General features: G+C 40.3%; 1 protein-coding gene across 5 annotated transcripts in view; it reads right to left on the minus strand.

Moving 5' to 3' along the window:
* The window catches only part of ASIC1 (acid sensing ion channel subunit 1), a 266,367-nt gene that overhangs the window by 22,130 nt on the left and 225,606 nt on the right, over window positions 1-18,631 (minus strand). For all 5 annotated transcript variants that reach the window (XM_069970157.1, XM_069970159.1, XM_069970160.1 and 2 more), the window contains exons 7-8: window positions 6,025-6,081; window positions 2,758-2,911 (exon numbers count right to left, since the gene is read on the minus strand). In XM_069970157.1, coding sequence (XP_069826258.1) covers window positions 2,758-2,911; window positions 6,025-6,081 — 211 coding nt within the window. The remainder of the gene's footprint in view (window positions 1-2,757; window positions 2,912-6,024; window positions 6,082-18,631) is intronic.

Genomic DNA, 18,631 nt, shown 5'->3' on the forward strand with positions numbered 1-18,631 from the left:
ATCAGCTGATGACAAGAATCATCGGCGGATCATTGTTTTAGGTTTGGATGTGTTATAGTAATTCATGGCCAAAGGCTGACGATTCCCCAAACACTTGACACACACAGTGGTCCTGGCCTGTGATTGGCTGAGCGGCCTGTCAGCTGACAGGCTGCTCAGACACTGCTGCCGCAGGGGCCAGGTGGCTATGGAGCACAGGAGAGAAGACCAGGAGCGGGGAGAGGTAAGGTGTCAGGTGCTAAGAATGTCCATGCAGCCCTTACTGCCCGATTTTCGGGCTGTCCAATAGATCCAGTAAACGAGCGCCAATCCAGTAGATTGATGCTTGTTCACTAAAATGATCGGACTATAGTCAACCCATGTAATAGTATCCTAAGACTGTAAATTTGATAAATGTATATATGTAATGGGAAGTTACATAGTTCTTCATACTATAATAGACCATTTCGAAGATCTTCAGTGAAATACTAGCTACAAAATTGGATTCCTTCAGTTCCCTTACTCTTTCCTTTAAGCCTGGTTAATGGGACATTCGGATAATAGGTGTATATCAGCTTATTACTGTTAAGGTAATTGTCTAATCTGTATAAGTATTGGTTTACAGAGTTAAAGATACCCTCTCCTCTCATCTGCTACCACACCAGGAGAGCCCCACATCAATACAGAGCCCCAACGTTCTGAAGCCGACTGCTGAGGATATGACAGCGGATCACTCTGCTTCCTCTTTGACAGTCACTATCTGTATTCAGGAGGGTGGTAGATTGTTCTACACTCTTGTTGACCTTATAGCATCAGAAGATTGGTGCTCGGCATTGAAGGATCAGAGGAGCACAGCTTGAATGCACACTGGCACATAGATAATGGTAAAATTCTGCTGGATTTGAGTTTTCTACAGAAATGGAAGGTACTCTTTAAGAAGAAAGAATGACACAGACTCTTTTATGGCTTTTTTTCCTATCTCCACAGTTTAATATAACTTGCAATAAAGAGATCTCCTGTACGGATATCTATCTGGGCCCATGCTACTTATCTGACAGATGAATGATTAATGGATTTACTTAACAAAATTGTGGCTTTTCTCTGTTATTCTACCAGAAATGCAGATGGTCCAACAATAAAATAACAATGCAATGTCTATCTTACAGTGTGTAACAGCTGATTGACGGCTATTCCCACCACTTAGAGTAGACTTTGATCCCCTCGTATGCAGTGGTTTATTAATTCACATTTTGTTATTCATGGGGCATTAATATTCAGGCATAAGCGTGCGGTAATTGCACCCAGTGAGTGGCATACTGTCAGCGGAGGGATGAATTCTCCTATATGTTGGAAGTATACTTCCAGGTTAATAATGTACTGCGCTGCTTTCTGCATTAAACAGAAAAGAGGTTTATCCTGTTCTAGCCGGACAAGAAGAGTGTCAATCCCAACATAGTACTGTGAGAATATTAATTAAAACGCGTCAATCAACTTTAAAGATTCCCACTTTGGAGAATAATCCCTATGGGGGGGGAGTTCAGTACTTCTGCTAAAGTCTAGACATGGATGGACGTTCCTGTCTGTTTTACGTCAGAAAAGACTTTGCTAGCAAGCGGCTATTAGTATGGTCTTTGTGTTTCTAGAGATGCTAATATTATACTGCAAAAATTGTTCTGAACACTTTGTTAGAGCAACTAAGTGAGGCTCTGCTTACGTCCTGAGAGCCAGATAGAGGAGCTGGAGCCGGACGTGAGCTCAGGACGTGAGCTGATCCATTAAATGGGATTACAAAATGGTCACTTTCAATTCTCCTCTATGTAGAATCTCTCCCAGGTCCGCAGAGGCATAAATGGCAGCAATATTGTCAGGCTTAAGCTCAGCGTGTAAAAAGCTATACCCAGGACTCCAGCATCAATGAATACACATACTGATGTATTAAATGTTATTAGACACATAGAGGGGAGGGGATTCCATAGCAATGATGAAAAAGGGGTTGTGGAAATTGGTGAACACCACTATACCTCTAACCACAGGGACAAGTTAAACGCTTATGGTACCAAAAAGTTGGACAGGTTTGTAAATTGCTCCTATTTAAAAAATGTAGGTCTTCCAGTATGGAAGTATATCAGCTACTGTATGCCCTGCAAGAAGTGATATAGTCTGCTCTCTGCTGCCACCTTTGTTCATAACAGGAACTGTCCAAAGCAGGATTTTCTATGGGGAATTGCTGCTGCTCTGAAGAGTTCCTGACACGGACAGAGGTGGCAGCAAAGAGCACTGTCTCTGTGGAAAGAATGCATCACTTTATGCAGGACATACAGCAGCTGATAAGTACTGGAAGCTTCGAGATATTTAAATAGAGGTAATTAAGTAATTTACAAAATCTGTATAACTTTTTGACACCAGTTGATGTGATTTGATAAAAAACAAACAAACATTTTTTCCTCCAAAATACCCCTTTAATGCTTGTTTGTCTCAATTCCCTTTCTATATTCTTTGGGTTAATTTCCTATACCAATAAAGATCCTAATACTGATGGAAATGGTTAATGCAGCCAACCTGTTCTAAACCCAGTTTTTTCTAAGGGTCACGTATGTACAGCCTTAAGCGACATGCTATGGTTTACTTACCTACTGGGACAACAGCACCTTGAGAATTTTTTTTTTTTTTTTTACTCCAGAATAGGACATATAATAATAATAATAATAATAATAATGAATGAACGTGAATCTGGTCTTAAAAGAAAAAAAACCACATAATTCGGTGTACTTTACTTACGCTATGTATTGCTCACTTTTGTTGTACTTCTTAGCCAGATATCGTGCTGAAGCTTTGCTTGGAATTTTCACCATGGACAGCTCCTTCCCATACCGCGTCATGTTGCATGGAGTCTCACATACACAGTAGTCATTATCCTTTTCTACCAGGAAATCTGAGGAGATAGCAAGAAGGATAAAACTTATTATAAAAGGGGTTTTTATTTAAAAAATCCACAGTTTTTTTTGTCAGTTTGGTTGTTTCTGTAGATTAGAATGAGCAGTGGACATGTGCCGCCATCTTTCCATCTAACCTCTGCCTCACCAGGGAGATTGGGGGTTATAAGACTACTACTTTCTTTATATCAGTTACAGCATATCTTGTGTATATATGTCTGACATGTCTTTGGTGGGAAAACCGAGTCAATAAAGAAAGAATACATGGCACAATTAAATCAAAAACCATACTGAAATCTACTGTGAAATATTCAGTTTCTAAAGGTAATCCTGAATTAAGAAGATGGTTGTACATCTGTGTCTATGGCTTTTACATCCCCAGCACAAGGGATAAAGACTAATGATATTCCTGGAATCAGTGCGTCCACCTTTTGCAGCCTTACTGCAGATATTTTTATGAGGCATAATGGTAATGGGGCTGAGGCCATGTTCACACAACATATGTTTGGCATAAATAACAGCTGTTGTTGGATTTGCAACAACGGCCGTGATTTATGCTAAAAACATATGTTGAATTGAATTGGAATGAATGGAATTTTGGCCGGGGCGTATACACACAGCTACGGCCACAAAAAAATTGGCATTGAATAGCGGCTGCACAGACATTTTCGTTCACACAATGGAGCGTGCGGCTCTGGCCGCGCACTCCATTATGTGCAGCATTGAATTGGGATGCGGGCGCACACGGGCATTCACCAGAAAGGAAGATCATCCGGCCGGTACTGCAGTACCGACCAAGATTATCTTCAGTAACACCGGCCATTCTGTGATCCTGCTGGGCCGAAAAACTGACATGATAGTTTTGTGCGGCCGCTATTCACTGAAAGGCCGCACAGACATATCAGTTCACACAATGGAGAGTGCAGGTCCGGCTGCACTCTCCATTGTGTGCAAGGTTAAATCCGAATTCAACAGAAATAGATAGTGAAACGGACGGTGTTTTAGGATGTGTGAACATGGCCTTAAGGGGTATTCCCATCTGAGGTAGTAATCTCCTTTTTATGGTACAGGGGATTGGTGGGGATCTGACTGCTGAAACCCACATCTATCCCAAAGATATGGGATAAAGTTGTCCCCCAAACGAATGGAGTGCACTGCGCATGCATGGCCTGCACTCTATTCATTCTCTATGGAGCCCTGATCATTGTCAAGTTCAGCACTCAGCAATGTTTGGCAGCACCACAAAGAATCACTTTATTTATTACATTCCTATGGTCTAGTGTTTAAAAAAAAATCTGCGCTTTTACTGGATTCAGCTCAGTGTTATAGCGTAGAAGTCTGTGCTATTCCATCCTGCAAACTCTGGCAGATACAACCGAATAAACGCAAAATGAAGCCCTTTTGGCCCCTGTCATTAGATTGGGGAGTTTAATGCATATACTGGGACCTATCCTGGTGCGTATGTTATACAGAGACCACTTAATGCAGTGTGAAAATACTGAAACATTCTGTGCGAAACATGTCGGGAGGATCATGAGTTTTAAATGAACCTCTACCAGCCTAGTGTATTGGTAGACTGCAGCTGCCTATACTGTACACTACTGTAAAATTGGTTATGATATGGATTTAAATTAAAGTTCAGTCCTAAGGCGGGGGGTCAGGGGTCGGTGGAGAAGTATTAGCAGACCCTGTACACTGTGTGTAAATCTACTTATAAGTGGTGAACACAAACAATCTGAGCTATGTGGTATGAGGTGCATTGATTTATTTGGCTGTAAAATGCCCATTGAAGTTTATGGAGTTTCGGCATACGGATGATGTACAGATGCAGCCATATTTCATCAGTGGTATACTCCATCCTACTATACTTAAAAAGTTATCTGTTTTGGTCTCATGCACAGAAGCAGGTGCGTATTGGCTCATAAGAAAAAGTACAAAGGGGAACAGTATGACAGTCCCGATGACATATGGATGCCATATAATCTGTATATATGGATGTACTGCAGGTTCATATCCTGCACATTTTGGGAAATAGGACTTTTTTTATATGTGCTTTTCATTGGTTTTATTTGCTATTGCTGTAATAAAGCTGGTGCTCAGGCTCATCTGACATTTTATGGAACTAAGAAATTAGGATGTGCATTTTTGATGGCTCCCTTATAAACCTGAAGAAAGTCTTATACAGATGTGGTAGAAATATTTCACTGCTGTTTTGGATGGGAATTCATGGCACATCTGGAGCAAACTTTGCACGTGGTACAATAGAAAGGGTGAACAATCCTTAGCAGCATTCCCCATAATCTGCACAGATTTTTTTCACTTCCTGTCGGTGAAGTATTGTAAAACCCTGTTTACTAATGTTGTACTGTCCCTTGTTTTGGATTTGTGCATAATAGATTTCTTTGTTTACTCTTTTCATGTTTTAGGGGCAGTTCACATGGAGTAAAACTGGCGGAATTCCAGCCTTCACGCACGTCTTCTCTCTGCGCGGAAGAATTGACAAGTCAATTCGTCCGAGAGGAGAGATGCAGAGAGAGGAGGCTCGTGAGCCCACCCATAGACTGCCAGTATGACACGGAGGCTGGTGGGGTTCCGCCACAGAATTCCACCAGTTTTACTCCGTGTGAACAGGCCCTTAAGTGGAATATTACTTTAACGGGGTACTCTGTAGTTTTTAAATCAACTGGTGTTAGAAAGTTATAAAGATTGTAATTGACTTCTATTAAAAATCTAAACTCTCCCAGTACTTATCAGCTGCTGTATGGCCTGCAGGAAGTGGTGTATTCTTTCCAGACACAGTGCTCTCTGTTGCCACCTCTGTCTGTCATAAGAACGGTCTAGAGCAGTAGCAAATCCCTATAAGAAAACTCAGTTCCTTTTATGGACAAAGGTGGCAGTAAAGAGCACTGTGTCAAACTTTAAAGAATACACCATTTCCTGCAGAACAAACAGAAGCTGGTAAGTACTGGAAGACTTGAGATTTTTTGAAAAGAAGTAATTTACAAATCTGCATAGCTTTCAGTCAGTGTTTCCCTGGAGTACCCCTTTAAGTGAAAAAATCTAAATGTTAACTCATGATCAGCAATTAAGAAAACAGAATGGACAGACTTACCTAGGGCAGGATCGGCACATTCCTTGTAAAGCTCCGGAGTACAATATGCAGCATCTCCTGATTAACACAAAATGTACGCAGTCACTCTTTTGTATTGTAATAATCATGTTAATCATGTTATTCATAAACATAATATCACAAGCTTTATAGCAACAATATCAGGATATAATATGACAGATGTATCTAATTTCCCGTTTTACAACATTATGTGAACTTCTCAAAGAAATCATTGAATTACTGTTAAATATTTGAATTACTTAATTTTTTTTTTTACTGTTACCAGAAAATGAGAAACACTCAGGCTCTTTTGTTTTCTGTTAAAGGGGTAGTGCGGCGGTAAAGAATTATTCACAGAATAACACACATTACAAAGTTATACAACTTTGTAATGTATGTTACGTCTGTGAATGGCCCCCTTCCCCGTGTCCCCCCCCCCCCACCCGTGTACCCGGAAGTGTGGTGCGCTATACATACCTGTCACGTGCCGACTCGTCTCCGATCTTCAGTCAGTGATGTCATCTTCGGACAGCCGGGCCGAATCCCTCCGACCGTCCTGAGTGCCGGCCGACCTCTGCCGCGTCATCGGCTGCTCAGCCGCGATTGTCAAAACTGTGCTCAGCCAATCGCGGCTGAGCATCTGATGACGCTGAAGAGGGCGGCCGGCACTCGGGACAGTCGGAGATGTTCGGCCGGCTGCCCGAAGATGACGTCGTGGCACAAGATGGCGGACGGGCACGACACTGATCAGTTATGTATAGCGCACCACACTTCCGGGTACACGGGTGGGGGTGGTGGGACACTGGGAAGGGGGCCATTTACAGACATAACATACATTACAAAGTTGTATAACTTTGTAATGTGTGTTATTCTGTGAATAATTCTTTACCGCCGCACTACCCCTTTAAATATGGGCTGCATAGTTTATATAAGTGGTAGGGAACATTAAAGGAGAAGTCCGTCAAAATTTTTTACTGTATTGTATTGCCTCCCATAAGTTATCAAAAAAATCACCAATATACACTTATTACAGGAAATGCTTATAAAAGTGCTTTTTTCCCTGCACGAACTACTGCATCAGAGCTTCACTTCCTGGATAAAATGGTGATGTCACTTCCTGGATAACATGGTGATGTCACGACCCGACTCCAAGAGCTGTGCGGGCTGTGGCTTCTGGAGAGGATGATGGCGGGGGACACTGAGGGACACAGGGCACTGGAGGGACACTGAGCATCCCTCTGCCATCATCCTCTCCAGCAGCCACAGCCCAAACAGCTCTGGGAGTCGGGTCGTGACATCACCATTTTATCCAGGAAGTGAAGCCTTGATGCAGTAGTAAGTGCAGGGAAAAAAGCATTTACCGTAATAAGAGTATATTGGTGATTTGTATAACTTTTGGGAGGCAGTACAATACTTAAATAAAAATTTTCACTGGACTTTTCCTTTAAATTAGGGTTTAGTATTTCCTTCTTGGACATGTTAAAGGGTTACTCCAGATGTTTTTTTTTTCCAAATAAACTGGTGTCAGAAAGTTACGCAGATTTGTAAATTAATTTTATTGAAAAATCTCAAGTGTTCCAGAGGAAGGAGAGGTTTTTTTATGGGGATTTGCTACAGCTGTGGACAGTTCCTGGCATGGACAGAGGTGGCAGCAGAGAACACACAGTCAGTCAGACTAGAAAGACTTTTTCTAGTCAGCTGTGAGGTGCGTGCAGCCGTTATGGGAGCCCAGTCAGCACAAATGTGCTGACTGGTTCCCCTTAGGAAGTTAAAGAGCACCTTTAAATGTATTTTTTAAGTTTGTAGCTTTAAATTGATACTTTTTTCATTGATACTTTTTAAACAATATACATTGCATTATATTGGAAAGAAACGCTCTGTTTGATAGATACATCTGTTTTGACATCTGTGATAAAGCCGCTTTACTATTATATGCTATTACGATACTTCTTCGTTTACACAAATGTCCATTTAAGAACTTTGAAGAATCCTTTGTGTAGGAATATAATGGCTCTAGTGATAAAAAAAGAGACAAAAAACATTTTGGCCAATAATATGTCAATGATGCCTCCATTTTTGTGTATTAAATACTAATTACTTCTTTTATTGTTTGAAGAGATTAAACGTTAATAGGAGAAACTAAATAAACAGAACGCTTTTCTGCACAAACTAAAGAAAAAAAAAAAAAAAAAGACTTTTCCACTTCCTGCAGGATATGCAGCAGCTGAAGGCTGGAAGTACTAGAAGGCTTGAGATCTTCAAATAGCAGTAATTTATAAATCTGTATAACTTTCAGACACCAGGGAGACACCTGGTACCTTTTTTATAACTGTCTATGATTCAAGAACATAGAAAATGCTTTTATTATATATTAAGAAGAGTCAAGCAGGCAAGACTCATCATCCCACCTTCTGGGCATGACTGTCCCATCATTTGCCCAAATAGCAAGAGAAACTGGATTTTTCCCCCCATTCCCTTCTAATAGTAAACTATGATTTCTTTGAAATATTGCAGCATATTAGAAGCCTCGGGTTCAGGCAGTATAAAACTCATGTGAGCAGAAAATGTAGTTGTCAGCTCACCGACCAAGAACTCTCTGGTGCCCCGGATTCACATCTGGCAAATGCGTGGTACTGCAGTTCAGAAAAGGAAACGATAATCCAGCACTTGATGCAGAGAGTCTCTTTTTATTTTTCAAAGCCAAATATACAGACAACACCTAAGTGCAGTGACCCCACAGGACGCGTTTCAAGCGCATGCGCGCTCTTGATCACCTAAGTTGCACTTGTGAAACCCTTCCTTAAATCATCACCACTACAGGTGTAACAAACAGGTGCACAAGTTAACTCTTAAGACAAACCATAATATCAATATGCGGTAACCTATTTAATTTATAAAAAATATACATGACTAGGACATGCCTAAAACGTGTGTATATATATATATATATATATATATGAAGGCAGAAGGATATTAACTGATACAAGCATTATACACCACACTATATATTCTAACAATTACATATAACATAGCACTATGGTTCAACAGTTATATTCCTATAGTTATGCTGCTGAATTTATATAGGTACAAGTGTGGATAAATGCAATGAGAGTTCTCCGAGCATAATGAAATAGTTGGATTGTGCAAACCAAATATTTATTTAATATACTCATTATTTATTTATATGTTGAATATGTTCATTTATTTGTTTGTACTTTATTTTTTTTGTGCTTGGAGCAAATATCATAAATTGTATAAGGTAGCAATGAATACTACGTGATATACTATCTCAATATGATGATACTACCTGAAAGCTGGATAAATCACTAGTAACGGATAAAGTGAGGAGAATAAAGCAATGCTGTTGCAGATTATAGTGCGGTACTAGATAATAATAACTACATGTGAACAACCACTAACGGTGAGAATTCATGTATAGTAAGAATAGTGGTAAATGTATGTAGTTTATATTATAAAACGGGACAAAACTTTAAACAATGTTGAAAATGAAATTACACGTGACAAAATATAATTTATGAATATATATGGCAAGAATTGATATATTGTTAATAATGATACATCAGCTCTCGGCGTATATTCATACCATCCGGAGTCCTTGTACCAAGGATAAATTGCCAGTAGGCTTCCCGATTTTTTAATAATTTTTCTATATCGCCACCTCTGATTTTGGGAATGATTTTTTCTATGCCATAAATTATGAAGTTGTCACATTTTTTATCGTGTTGGTTAATAAAATGTGCCGAAGCGCCTGATTTATGCCGGAATGGATTACCTGTGATGTCATTTAAGTGTTCCAATGCACGTGCTTTAATTTTTCTGGTTGTGCAACCTACATATTTAATATTGCACTGGGAACATTCAATGACATATATCACATTATTGGAATTGCAGTCCATTCTTTGTTTAATATTATAGTAATTTGTGTTGGAATTATTAGAGAATGTGCTGCAAGGTCTAACAAATTTGCATGTGCGGCAAGGATAACCACCACACTTGAAAAAAACATATTTTTGTAGCCAAGTGGGAGTCCTTTTATCTGTAGTATCTAAACTTGGAGAAAGTATGTCTCCCAATGTTTTAGCTCGCTTGGGAACGATGGCAACGCCCTGTGCCAGAATTTCTGACAGTTTGTCATCCTCCATTAGAATGTGTACATGTTTTTTAATAATATATTTAATCTGATTGAACAATGGAGTATACACCATGGACAATACTGGTTTTATTTTAGATTTATCAGAGATTTTTTTCTGTTTGGGTTTTATGAGGCTATCTCGACTTTTTTTTAGAGACTATGTGTTTGGCCCTTGTAATGTGATGATTAGCATAATATTAAATATGTAGGTTGCACAACCAGAAAAATTAAAGTACGTGCATTGGAACACTTAAATGACATCACAGGTAATCCATTCCGGCATAAATCAGGCGCTTCGGCACATTTTATTAACCACCACGATAAAAAATGTGACAACTTCATAATTTATGGCATAGAAAAAATCATTCCCAAAATCAGAGGTGGCGATATAGAAAAATTATTAAAAAATCGGGAAGCCTACTGGCAATTTATCCTTGGTACAAGGACTCCGGATGGTATGAATATACGCCGAGAGCTGATGTATCATTATTAACAATATATCAATTCTTGCCATATATATTCATAAATTATATTTTGTCACATGTGTAATTTCATTTTCAACATTGTTTAAAGTTTTGTCCCGTTTTATAATATAAACTACATACATTTACCACTATTCTTACTATACATGAATTCTCACCGTTAGTGGTTGTTCACATGTAGTTATTATTATCTAGTACCGCAGTATAATCTGCAACAGCATTGCTTTATTCTCCTCACTTTATCCGTTACTAGTGATTTATCCAGCTTTCAGGTAGTATCATCATATTGAGATAGTATATCACGTAGTATTCATTGCTACCTTATACAATTTATGATATTTGCTCCAAGCACAAAAAAAATAAAGTACAAACAAATAAATGAACATATTCAACATATAAATAAATAATGAGTATATTAAATAAATATTTGGTTTGCACAATCCAACTATTTCATTATGCTCGGAGAACTCTCATTGCATTTATCCACACTTGTACCTATATAAATTCAGCAGCATAACTATAGGAATATAACTGTTGAACCATAGTGCTATGTTATATGTAATTGTTAGAATATATAGTGTGGTGTATAATGCTTGTATCAGTTAATATCCTTCTGCCTTCATATATATATATATACACACGTTTTAGGCATGTCCTAGTCATGTATATTTTTTATAAATTAAATAGGTTACCGCATATTGATATTATGGTTTGTCTTAAGAGTTAACTTGTGCACCTGTTTGTTACACCTGTAGTGGTGATGATTTAAGGAAGGGTTTCACAAGTGCAACTTAGGTGATCAAGAGCGCGCATGCGCTTGAAACGCGTCCTGTGGGGTCACTGCACTTAGGTGTTGTCTGTATGTTTGGCTTTGAAAAATAAAAAGAGACTCTCTGCATCAAGTGCTGGATTATCGTTTCCTTTTCTGAACTGCAGTATAAAACTCATCATGAACATATCAGATGTTCCTTCACTTCACTCCTCTTTTCTACCTAAAATGGCAGCCATTACTGCCAACCAATACCTATATTATCCCTCCTGTATAGTCTACCAACTGATAGACTATTAATACTCGGATTTGTTTACCCTCCTTTCTCCTATAATGCTACCCTTTACTGCTGAGTACAATAATAAAAATCCCAATCTCCTTCCAAGCTAAAGAGTGACCGCTTATTCATTCTAATGATACTTGACACGTATGCCAAGAAGTGTGTGATTTTCTCTACTGCAGAGTCTGCCTTGGGTTCTCTCCTTTTCCTCTACCCCCTACATAACCTATGTAATTTCTTCCCCTGCAGACTGCCTTATGTGTGCTTTCCTCTCTATGTACACTCTTTATACAGTACAGCCTGTGTGATCTGCTCTTCCTGACGACTTGGATTATTTCTTTTCCACCAACACTCTGATCTCCTTCTTCAATCTTCTTTTTGACTAGATTCTGCGTTTACATCAGCAGAAAGACTTGCTATGCATACAATGGTGTACCCACGCTGGGCCTTTTGAGTTCAGTGGACAAAAGATAGTCTACTACCGCAGTAGTACTAATGTAAACTGACCATGTCAACCAATCACAGCTCTGCTTTTAGCTCTGGTAAAATGAAAGCCGAGCTGTGATTGGTTGCTATGGGTAGTTTACACCAGTTTGTATTTTACACCCTTTGATAAATCTAGGCCTTAGTAATGAAATATTTTTTTCCTTACATGTACTGGATAGACAACTGTTCTTGAATTAGAATCCGCCGCTATAACATTACATGCTTTTCAATCAAACCTTTTTTCTTACATGTTAGCTGGAACAGCTCGAACCTATGATTAGTAAATATTAATCTCATCACTGAGCTGCCAAGACAAATTCACGCTGCTTCTTGTATTGATTCATTTAGAATTCTTTGCGCTTTCCAAATTCTATTCTTATAATTCATGAAATTGCCATATTCAGAATATTTTTCGGCTTCTTATAGATGCTCTTTTCATTATCTCCAAGTTCCTCCCATATCATCCTAAAATAAAGGTGAAGAGCTACATTTTCCCTCTCAGGAAACCATAATTCAGCTGAAATAACTAACATTTTGTATTTTTCACTCCCTTGGGCTTTGTAGCAGTCTAATAATCTTGTAGTAGCTCATAGTGATCTCAGTCTGATCTCTTGTAGATAGTAATTCCTCACAGCAGGGTCCTCTCTCAGCCATTTACTTTATTTATGTCAATTTTCTGGATATTGTTACATTCTCTGGCTATGTTCACAAAATGATGGCCGTTTTTATTGGACAATTATTTGTATAACAACGGCCATTTTGATTAAATAGCTGTTATTTGCTGTCCAATGGCAAATATAAACAGTTGTCATTTTGAGACTGTTTTAACATAGACTTTATAGGGGGAGAGTTATCAAACTGGTGTGAAATAGAATTGTCTTAGTTGCCTCTAGCAACCAATTAGATTCCACTTTTCATTCATCACAGGTCCTTTGGAAAATGAAATATGGAATCTGATTGGTTGCTAGGGGCAACTAAGACAATTCTACTTTTACAGCAGTTTGATAAATCTTCCTTTCTGTGTGCATTCTGTATGTTAACCCCTTATCATAAGTACAGCACTCTGGAATTAACAACACTTAAAAAATACTGGTACTGATAAACAATCACAAGTGAGAATATGGATTGACCAAAAGCAGAACCATTTTCTTCCTATATTGATTATCTGCACTTCACATACAGTTAGCTATTCATAAGGGCTGAAGCAGTCACCAGTATTGGTTGTAAATGACTGTATTATAAACAAGGTCGGATCGTATCACCCAAGCATCCTCCACTAGGTTTAGGTTACGATAACAGAGTCTGGACACAATAGGGCCCATGTGACCCAGAATCCTTTTCTGGTGGCTGAAATTATTGACAAAAAGCATGGTTTATTAAGTTATTTCTATTTTGCATTGTGATTGGCTTCTTACTAGTTGTAATACTAGATAGTACATTTAGGCAGAGCTTCCCCCTGCACACTATAGAGCGGCTCGTTTCATAGTGTGAACTGACAGGGTTTCCTACGGCCGCAATTCATTGAATTGCGGCCGCAGAAAACTGACATGTCAGTTATTTGCGGGGCCGCACGGGATCCCGTCCGGAGCGTATACGATGTGTATACGCTTTGGCTGGGATCCCATTGAAACTAAGGCATTGTTCCACCCTGCAAAAACTACGGCCGTTGTTGCCATCGGCTGAGTGTGAACATAGCCTTAAAGCAATTCACCAACCTATAACTATAAAACTTGTAAATCCGTAAAATGTATGATAAATGGACACAAGTTTGTGACATGTATGCCATTTATAGAATCCTATGAGTATAGATCTTTTAAGCAGGACACAAACATAACGTGAATAGTGCCTTAAAGCGAATGTACCAGTGGGTATATCGCTTTAAGTTTTTTATATGAATAGACATGCGGTGATGCTGGTGCTGAGGTCCTATTTTTGAACTGCAGCCTGGTTCCTGTGCACGGGGTCAGTCTATTCCCAGGCACTGGCTCAGCCTGAAGTACTGGAGGAGGGCGGTGGACCCCCAGTGTGACGGAACCCCTCCCTTCTGTGATGCGGTTCCATTGATTGTAAGAGGGGGGATTGTCACACTGGGGGCGGGTGGGCCTACCTCCAGTGCTTCAGGCTGGAGCCCAAGAGTAGACCAGCACTGTGTGTGGGAACGGGGCTGTGGGTCAAGAAAAGGACCACTACACCGGCATCCCCGCGGCGGTGGTCTATTCATATAAAAAACTTAAAGCGATGTACCCGCTTTAAATTACAAGCCGTTCCTCTTTTTGGTAGCACAACTATGGGAACATAACACAATAAAATAATACATAGAATACAAAGCAGACGTGTGATTTTCTTATGGTCTGAATGTCTCAGTCGAAAAGAAATCCATTTTGTTCTCATACTAAGACACACAAACCAGCCAGCTATTGTTCCACACTGTATGTAATAATAAAATGAGATTTCTTTTCAATTGAAGCACTGCATGCTGGGTACAGCCCCACTTTATACAGTGTTAGCAATTTCCAGGTTTTCTGCTCCAAAACCAAGCGGACAGGTGATAAATATATGTGCATTTAGTTCATATAGCACTTAAGTGCCATACTATAGTCATACTTTTGTTACTAAAATAGTATTGCGGTGGGAATGAAATGCTAACACTCTCTAAAGCGCTGAAGTGAGGAGATATAAAACATATGTTTGATTGCTTCATGCAAGAATATAAGTCATATGTTCCGAGATGGATTTCTGCAACCTGTGGCTCTTCGGCTGCTGCTGATTCATAGACCTCTCTAGCAGAGTAGGACATGCTGAGAAATATGCGGTAGCTCCGCACCCAGAGAGCCTTTCATCTATTATACTGAAGCCAGGGCCTGACTAAGACTAACATTCAGCCCAGGCATATGCAAGCACACAGGTTCATGCCATGTGTTGTGAACGTGAATATGTTTGTGCACTTGTGGATAGAGATGAGCGAATTTACAGTAATAACTGCAATCCACTCATCAGCCTGCTGCCGTTTAACTTTGTGCCGCTCCGGGTGCTGGGAAAGGCTGGATCCAGTCTGGGGAAACTTCTCCCAGAACCCAGGGAGGAGCGGGCTGAATTTGTAATAGAAATCCATCGTAGTCTCAATTACACACAAATAAATATTAGGGACATGTGACTACATTACATAGATTCTCCTTTAGGGTAGCTTCACACGTACCGTATCGCTGCGTTTTTAACGGTGCGTCTTTATCGCTGCGTTTTTGCTGCCTTTTTTACATGCGCGTTTTGATTTTCACATGATTTTCATGTGGAAATCAAAACTGGCATGTAAAAATCGCACCAAAAACGCAGCGATAAACACGCAGCGTTGAAAACGCAGCCATACGGTACGTGTGAAGCTACCCTTAAAAAACATCAAGCTTTTTACAACAAAATGAAATTCCATGCAGATTTTGAGATGCGGTGCTCAGTGCATCCTTTAGCAGTGTCAACAGGGCCTTAAAGTATACCTATTATTTAAAAATATACATATTTCACGTGGTAGAGACATAAAAAATGTTTTAATTAGTCAGGGTTTGATTGTTTAGACCCTGACTGATGACTAGAATGAGCAAGAGAGAAGCATGCAGCTGAGCACTTCTCTCTCACCAGTGGTGTAGCTACCGCGCGCCCCCCCTTGTCACTGCACTACCCCCTCCCATTCCCTCTTGTGACAGCAAGCAGGGTTTTGCTTGCGGTCACAAGAGGGAGACTGGGACGGTCCCCGGCTACCATGCGGCTCCCGGCTCCTTGTCTGTCCCGTCCCCGGCTGCACACGAACCATAGAGCTCTGTGTGCGCCGGGGGTTGGTACTTCCGACGCAGTGACCTCTGTGCCGGAAGTAACATCCCCAGAGCGCACAGAGCTCTATGGTTCATGTGCGGCCGGGGACGGGACAGAGCCAGGGAGCCGCGCCGCAGCCGACAGCCAGACCGAGGAGGAGAGAGACACGGCGGGGGAGCGAGTTGTCAGGTAAGTTGTGTGTTTGTTTTGTTTTGCACAGACTTGCTGCCATTATAAGGGGATTATACAGGGGGTTACAATGGGGGCAATCTATAAAGGGATTATAAAGGGCATTACAATAGGGGCCATCTATAAAGGGGATTATAAAGGGAATTACGATGGGGGGCATCTATAAAGGGATTATAAAGGGCATTACAATGGGGGCCATCTATAAAGGGGGTTACAAAGGGGGCCATCTATAAAGGGGATTATAAAGGCATTACAATGGGGGCCATCTATAAAGGGGGTTACAATGGGGGCCATCTTTAAAGGGGGTTACAATTGGCGCCATCTATAAAGGGGATTACAATAGGGGGCCACCTATAAAGGGGATTACAATGGGGGCATCTATAAGGGGATTATAAAGGGGATTACAATGGGGGCATCTATAAGGGGATTACAATGGGGGCCATCTATAAAGGGGATTACAATGGGGGCATCTATAAGGGGATTACAATGGGGGCCATCTATAAAGGGAATACAATGGGGGCATCTATAAGGGGATTACAATGGAGGCCATCAATAAAGGGGATTACAATGGGGGCCATCTTTAAAGGGGATTACAATGGGGGCCATCTATAAAGGGGATTACAATGGGGGCCATCTATAAAGGAGATTACAATGGGGGCATCTATAAAGGGATTATAATTACAATGTAGGCCATGTATAAGGGGATTATAAAGGGGATTACAATGGGGGCCATCTATTAAAGGGATTACAATGGGGGCCATCTATAAGGGGGATTCTAAGTGGGATTACAATGGGGGCCATCTATAAGGGGGATTATAAGAAGGGCCATCTATAAGGGGGATTACATGGGGGCCATTATAAGGGGGATAACATGGGGGGTCATCTATAAGGGAGACTACATGGGGAGCTGTATGCAATAGGGCATGTACTATAGTGGACCACACAGAGGGGGGCATATACTATAAGGGGGTCACATAGAGTCAGCCTACCCACTAAATGAGGGTGTAAAGGGGCCAATACAGATGTGCATTGTGTAGAGAGATGAGGATGGTGACAAAGTGAGGAGCCTAACATGTCTGTCTGGCAGATTCAGTGAATTCATGGCTCAGAGAAGTTCTTATAATGGCCCAGGACAGACGAAGAAGATGAAAAGGGAAGAACTCTGATCAGAGAAGACGTCCCCTGTGAGTCACCTGATGTAACTGCACTGTAATGTATATGGTGTACAGAACCTGTGTAGGGCTGGGTACCTCTATATGACTGGATGAGGTAATAGTGATCTGTGTACAGTGGATGTGTTTCAGTAGCAGCCGCGGTGTTAGTCATTATGTGTTGGTGTTAGTCAGTAGCAGCGGTGGTGTTAGTCAGTAGCAGTGGTGGTATTAGTCAGTAGCAGCGATGGTGTTAGTCAGTAGCAGCGGTGGTGTTAGTCAGTAGCAGCGGTGGTATTAGTCAGTAGCAGCTGTGGTATTATACAGTAGTGGTGGTGTTAGTCAGTAGCAGTGGTGATATTAGTCTGTAGCAGTGGTGGTGTTAGTCAGTATGTGGCAGTGTTAGTATATGGCGGTGTTATTTGTTACTTGTTATCTGGTACTGTGTTTTATTGGATTTAGTATACAGGAGCTAGTCAGTAACAATATGGTGGTTGTGGTGTGGCGGTAATATTTACTTTCTCTATACTGGTATTATTGGTAATATTGGTCTCAGTATACAGGATTTGGTTAGTAACAGTATGGCGGTAATATGTATGGTGATAATATTTCCCATATACTGGTATTATTGGTAATATCAGTCTTGAGATTTATTATCTATATATACTGTATATATACCAATAGCATCGCTTAGTTGAGGAAGGGGTGGGGGGCCTAAGTTGACCTATTGCACCAGGGCCCAAGAGACATTAGCTACGCCCCTGTCTCTCACTGTCTATGTAAGTGACTGAGATGATCCAATAATAATAATAATGATAATGTTTATGCTGATTGTATAAAATATATGGCACTAGATAGGTGCCATTGTAAATAACTTATGCCTGGCTTGGCCTAATCACGCTGTAAATAAACGTAATTCACTTTCAATGGAAAAGTGCGCTATAGACTTATCTATACAATGTGGATGAAGTCATAACTCTATGTAGTCCCATCCAGGAGGTGTAGGCTTAATTTTGGGTATGGCTAAGTTTTTTGTGTATGGCTTTTTCTGCAACTATCACAGAAGTAGTTAAATAATTTCCTGATGGGGATAAAATTAATCATATATGATATATTCAGATTGTAATGTGTTGTTAATAACCACTTGCCTTGAGCAATGGGTGTTCAAATGGAGTAGGGGATAGGAGTTGGGTATTATGAGAATTCCCAATATAGAGTATATACAGTTCTCCTGACCATTCACTGACACATGATGATAGAGGTTGGGCGGGTTAAAAAATCACTGCCCAACCACTTTGT

This window comes from Dendropsophus ebraccatus, chromosome 5, assembly GCF_027789765.1.
Source record: "Dendropsophus ebraccatus isolate aDenEbr1 chromosome 5, aDenEbr1.pat, whole genome shotgun sequence".
NCBI lineage: Eukaryota > Metazoa > Chordata > Amphibia > Anura > Hylidae > Dendropsophus > Dendropsophus ebraccatus.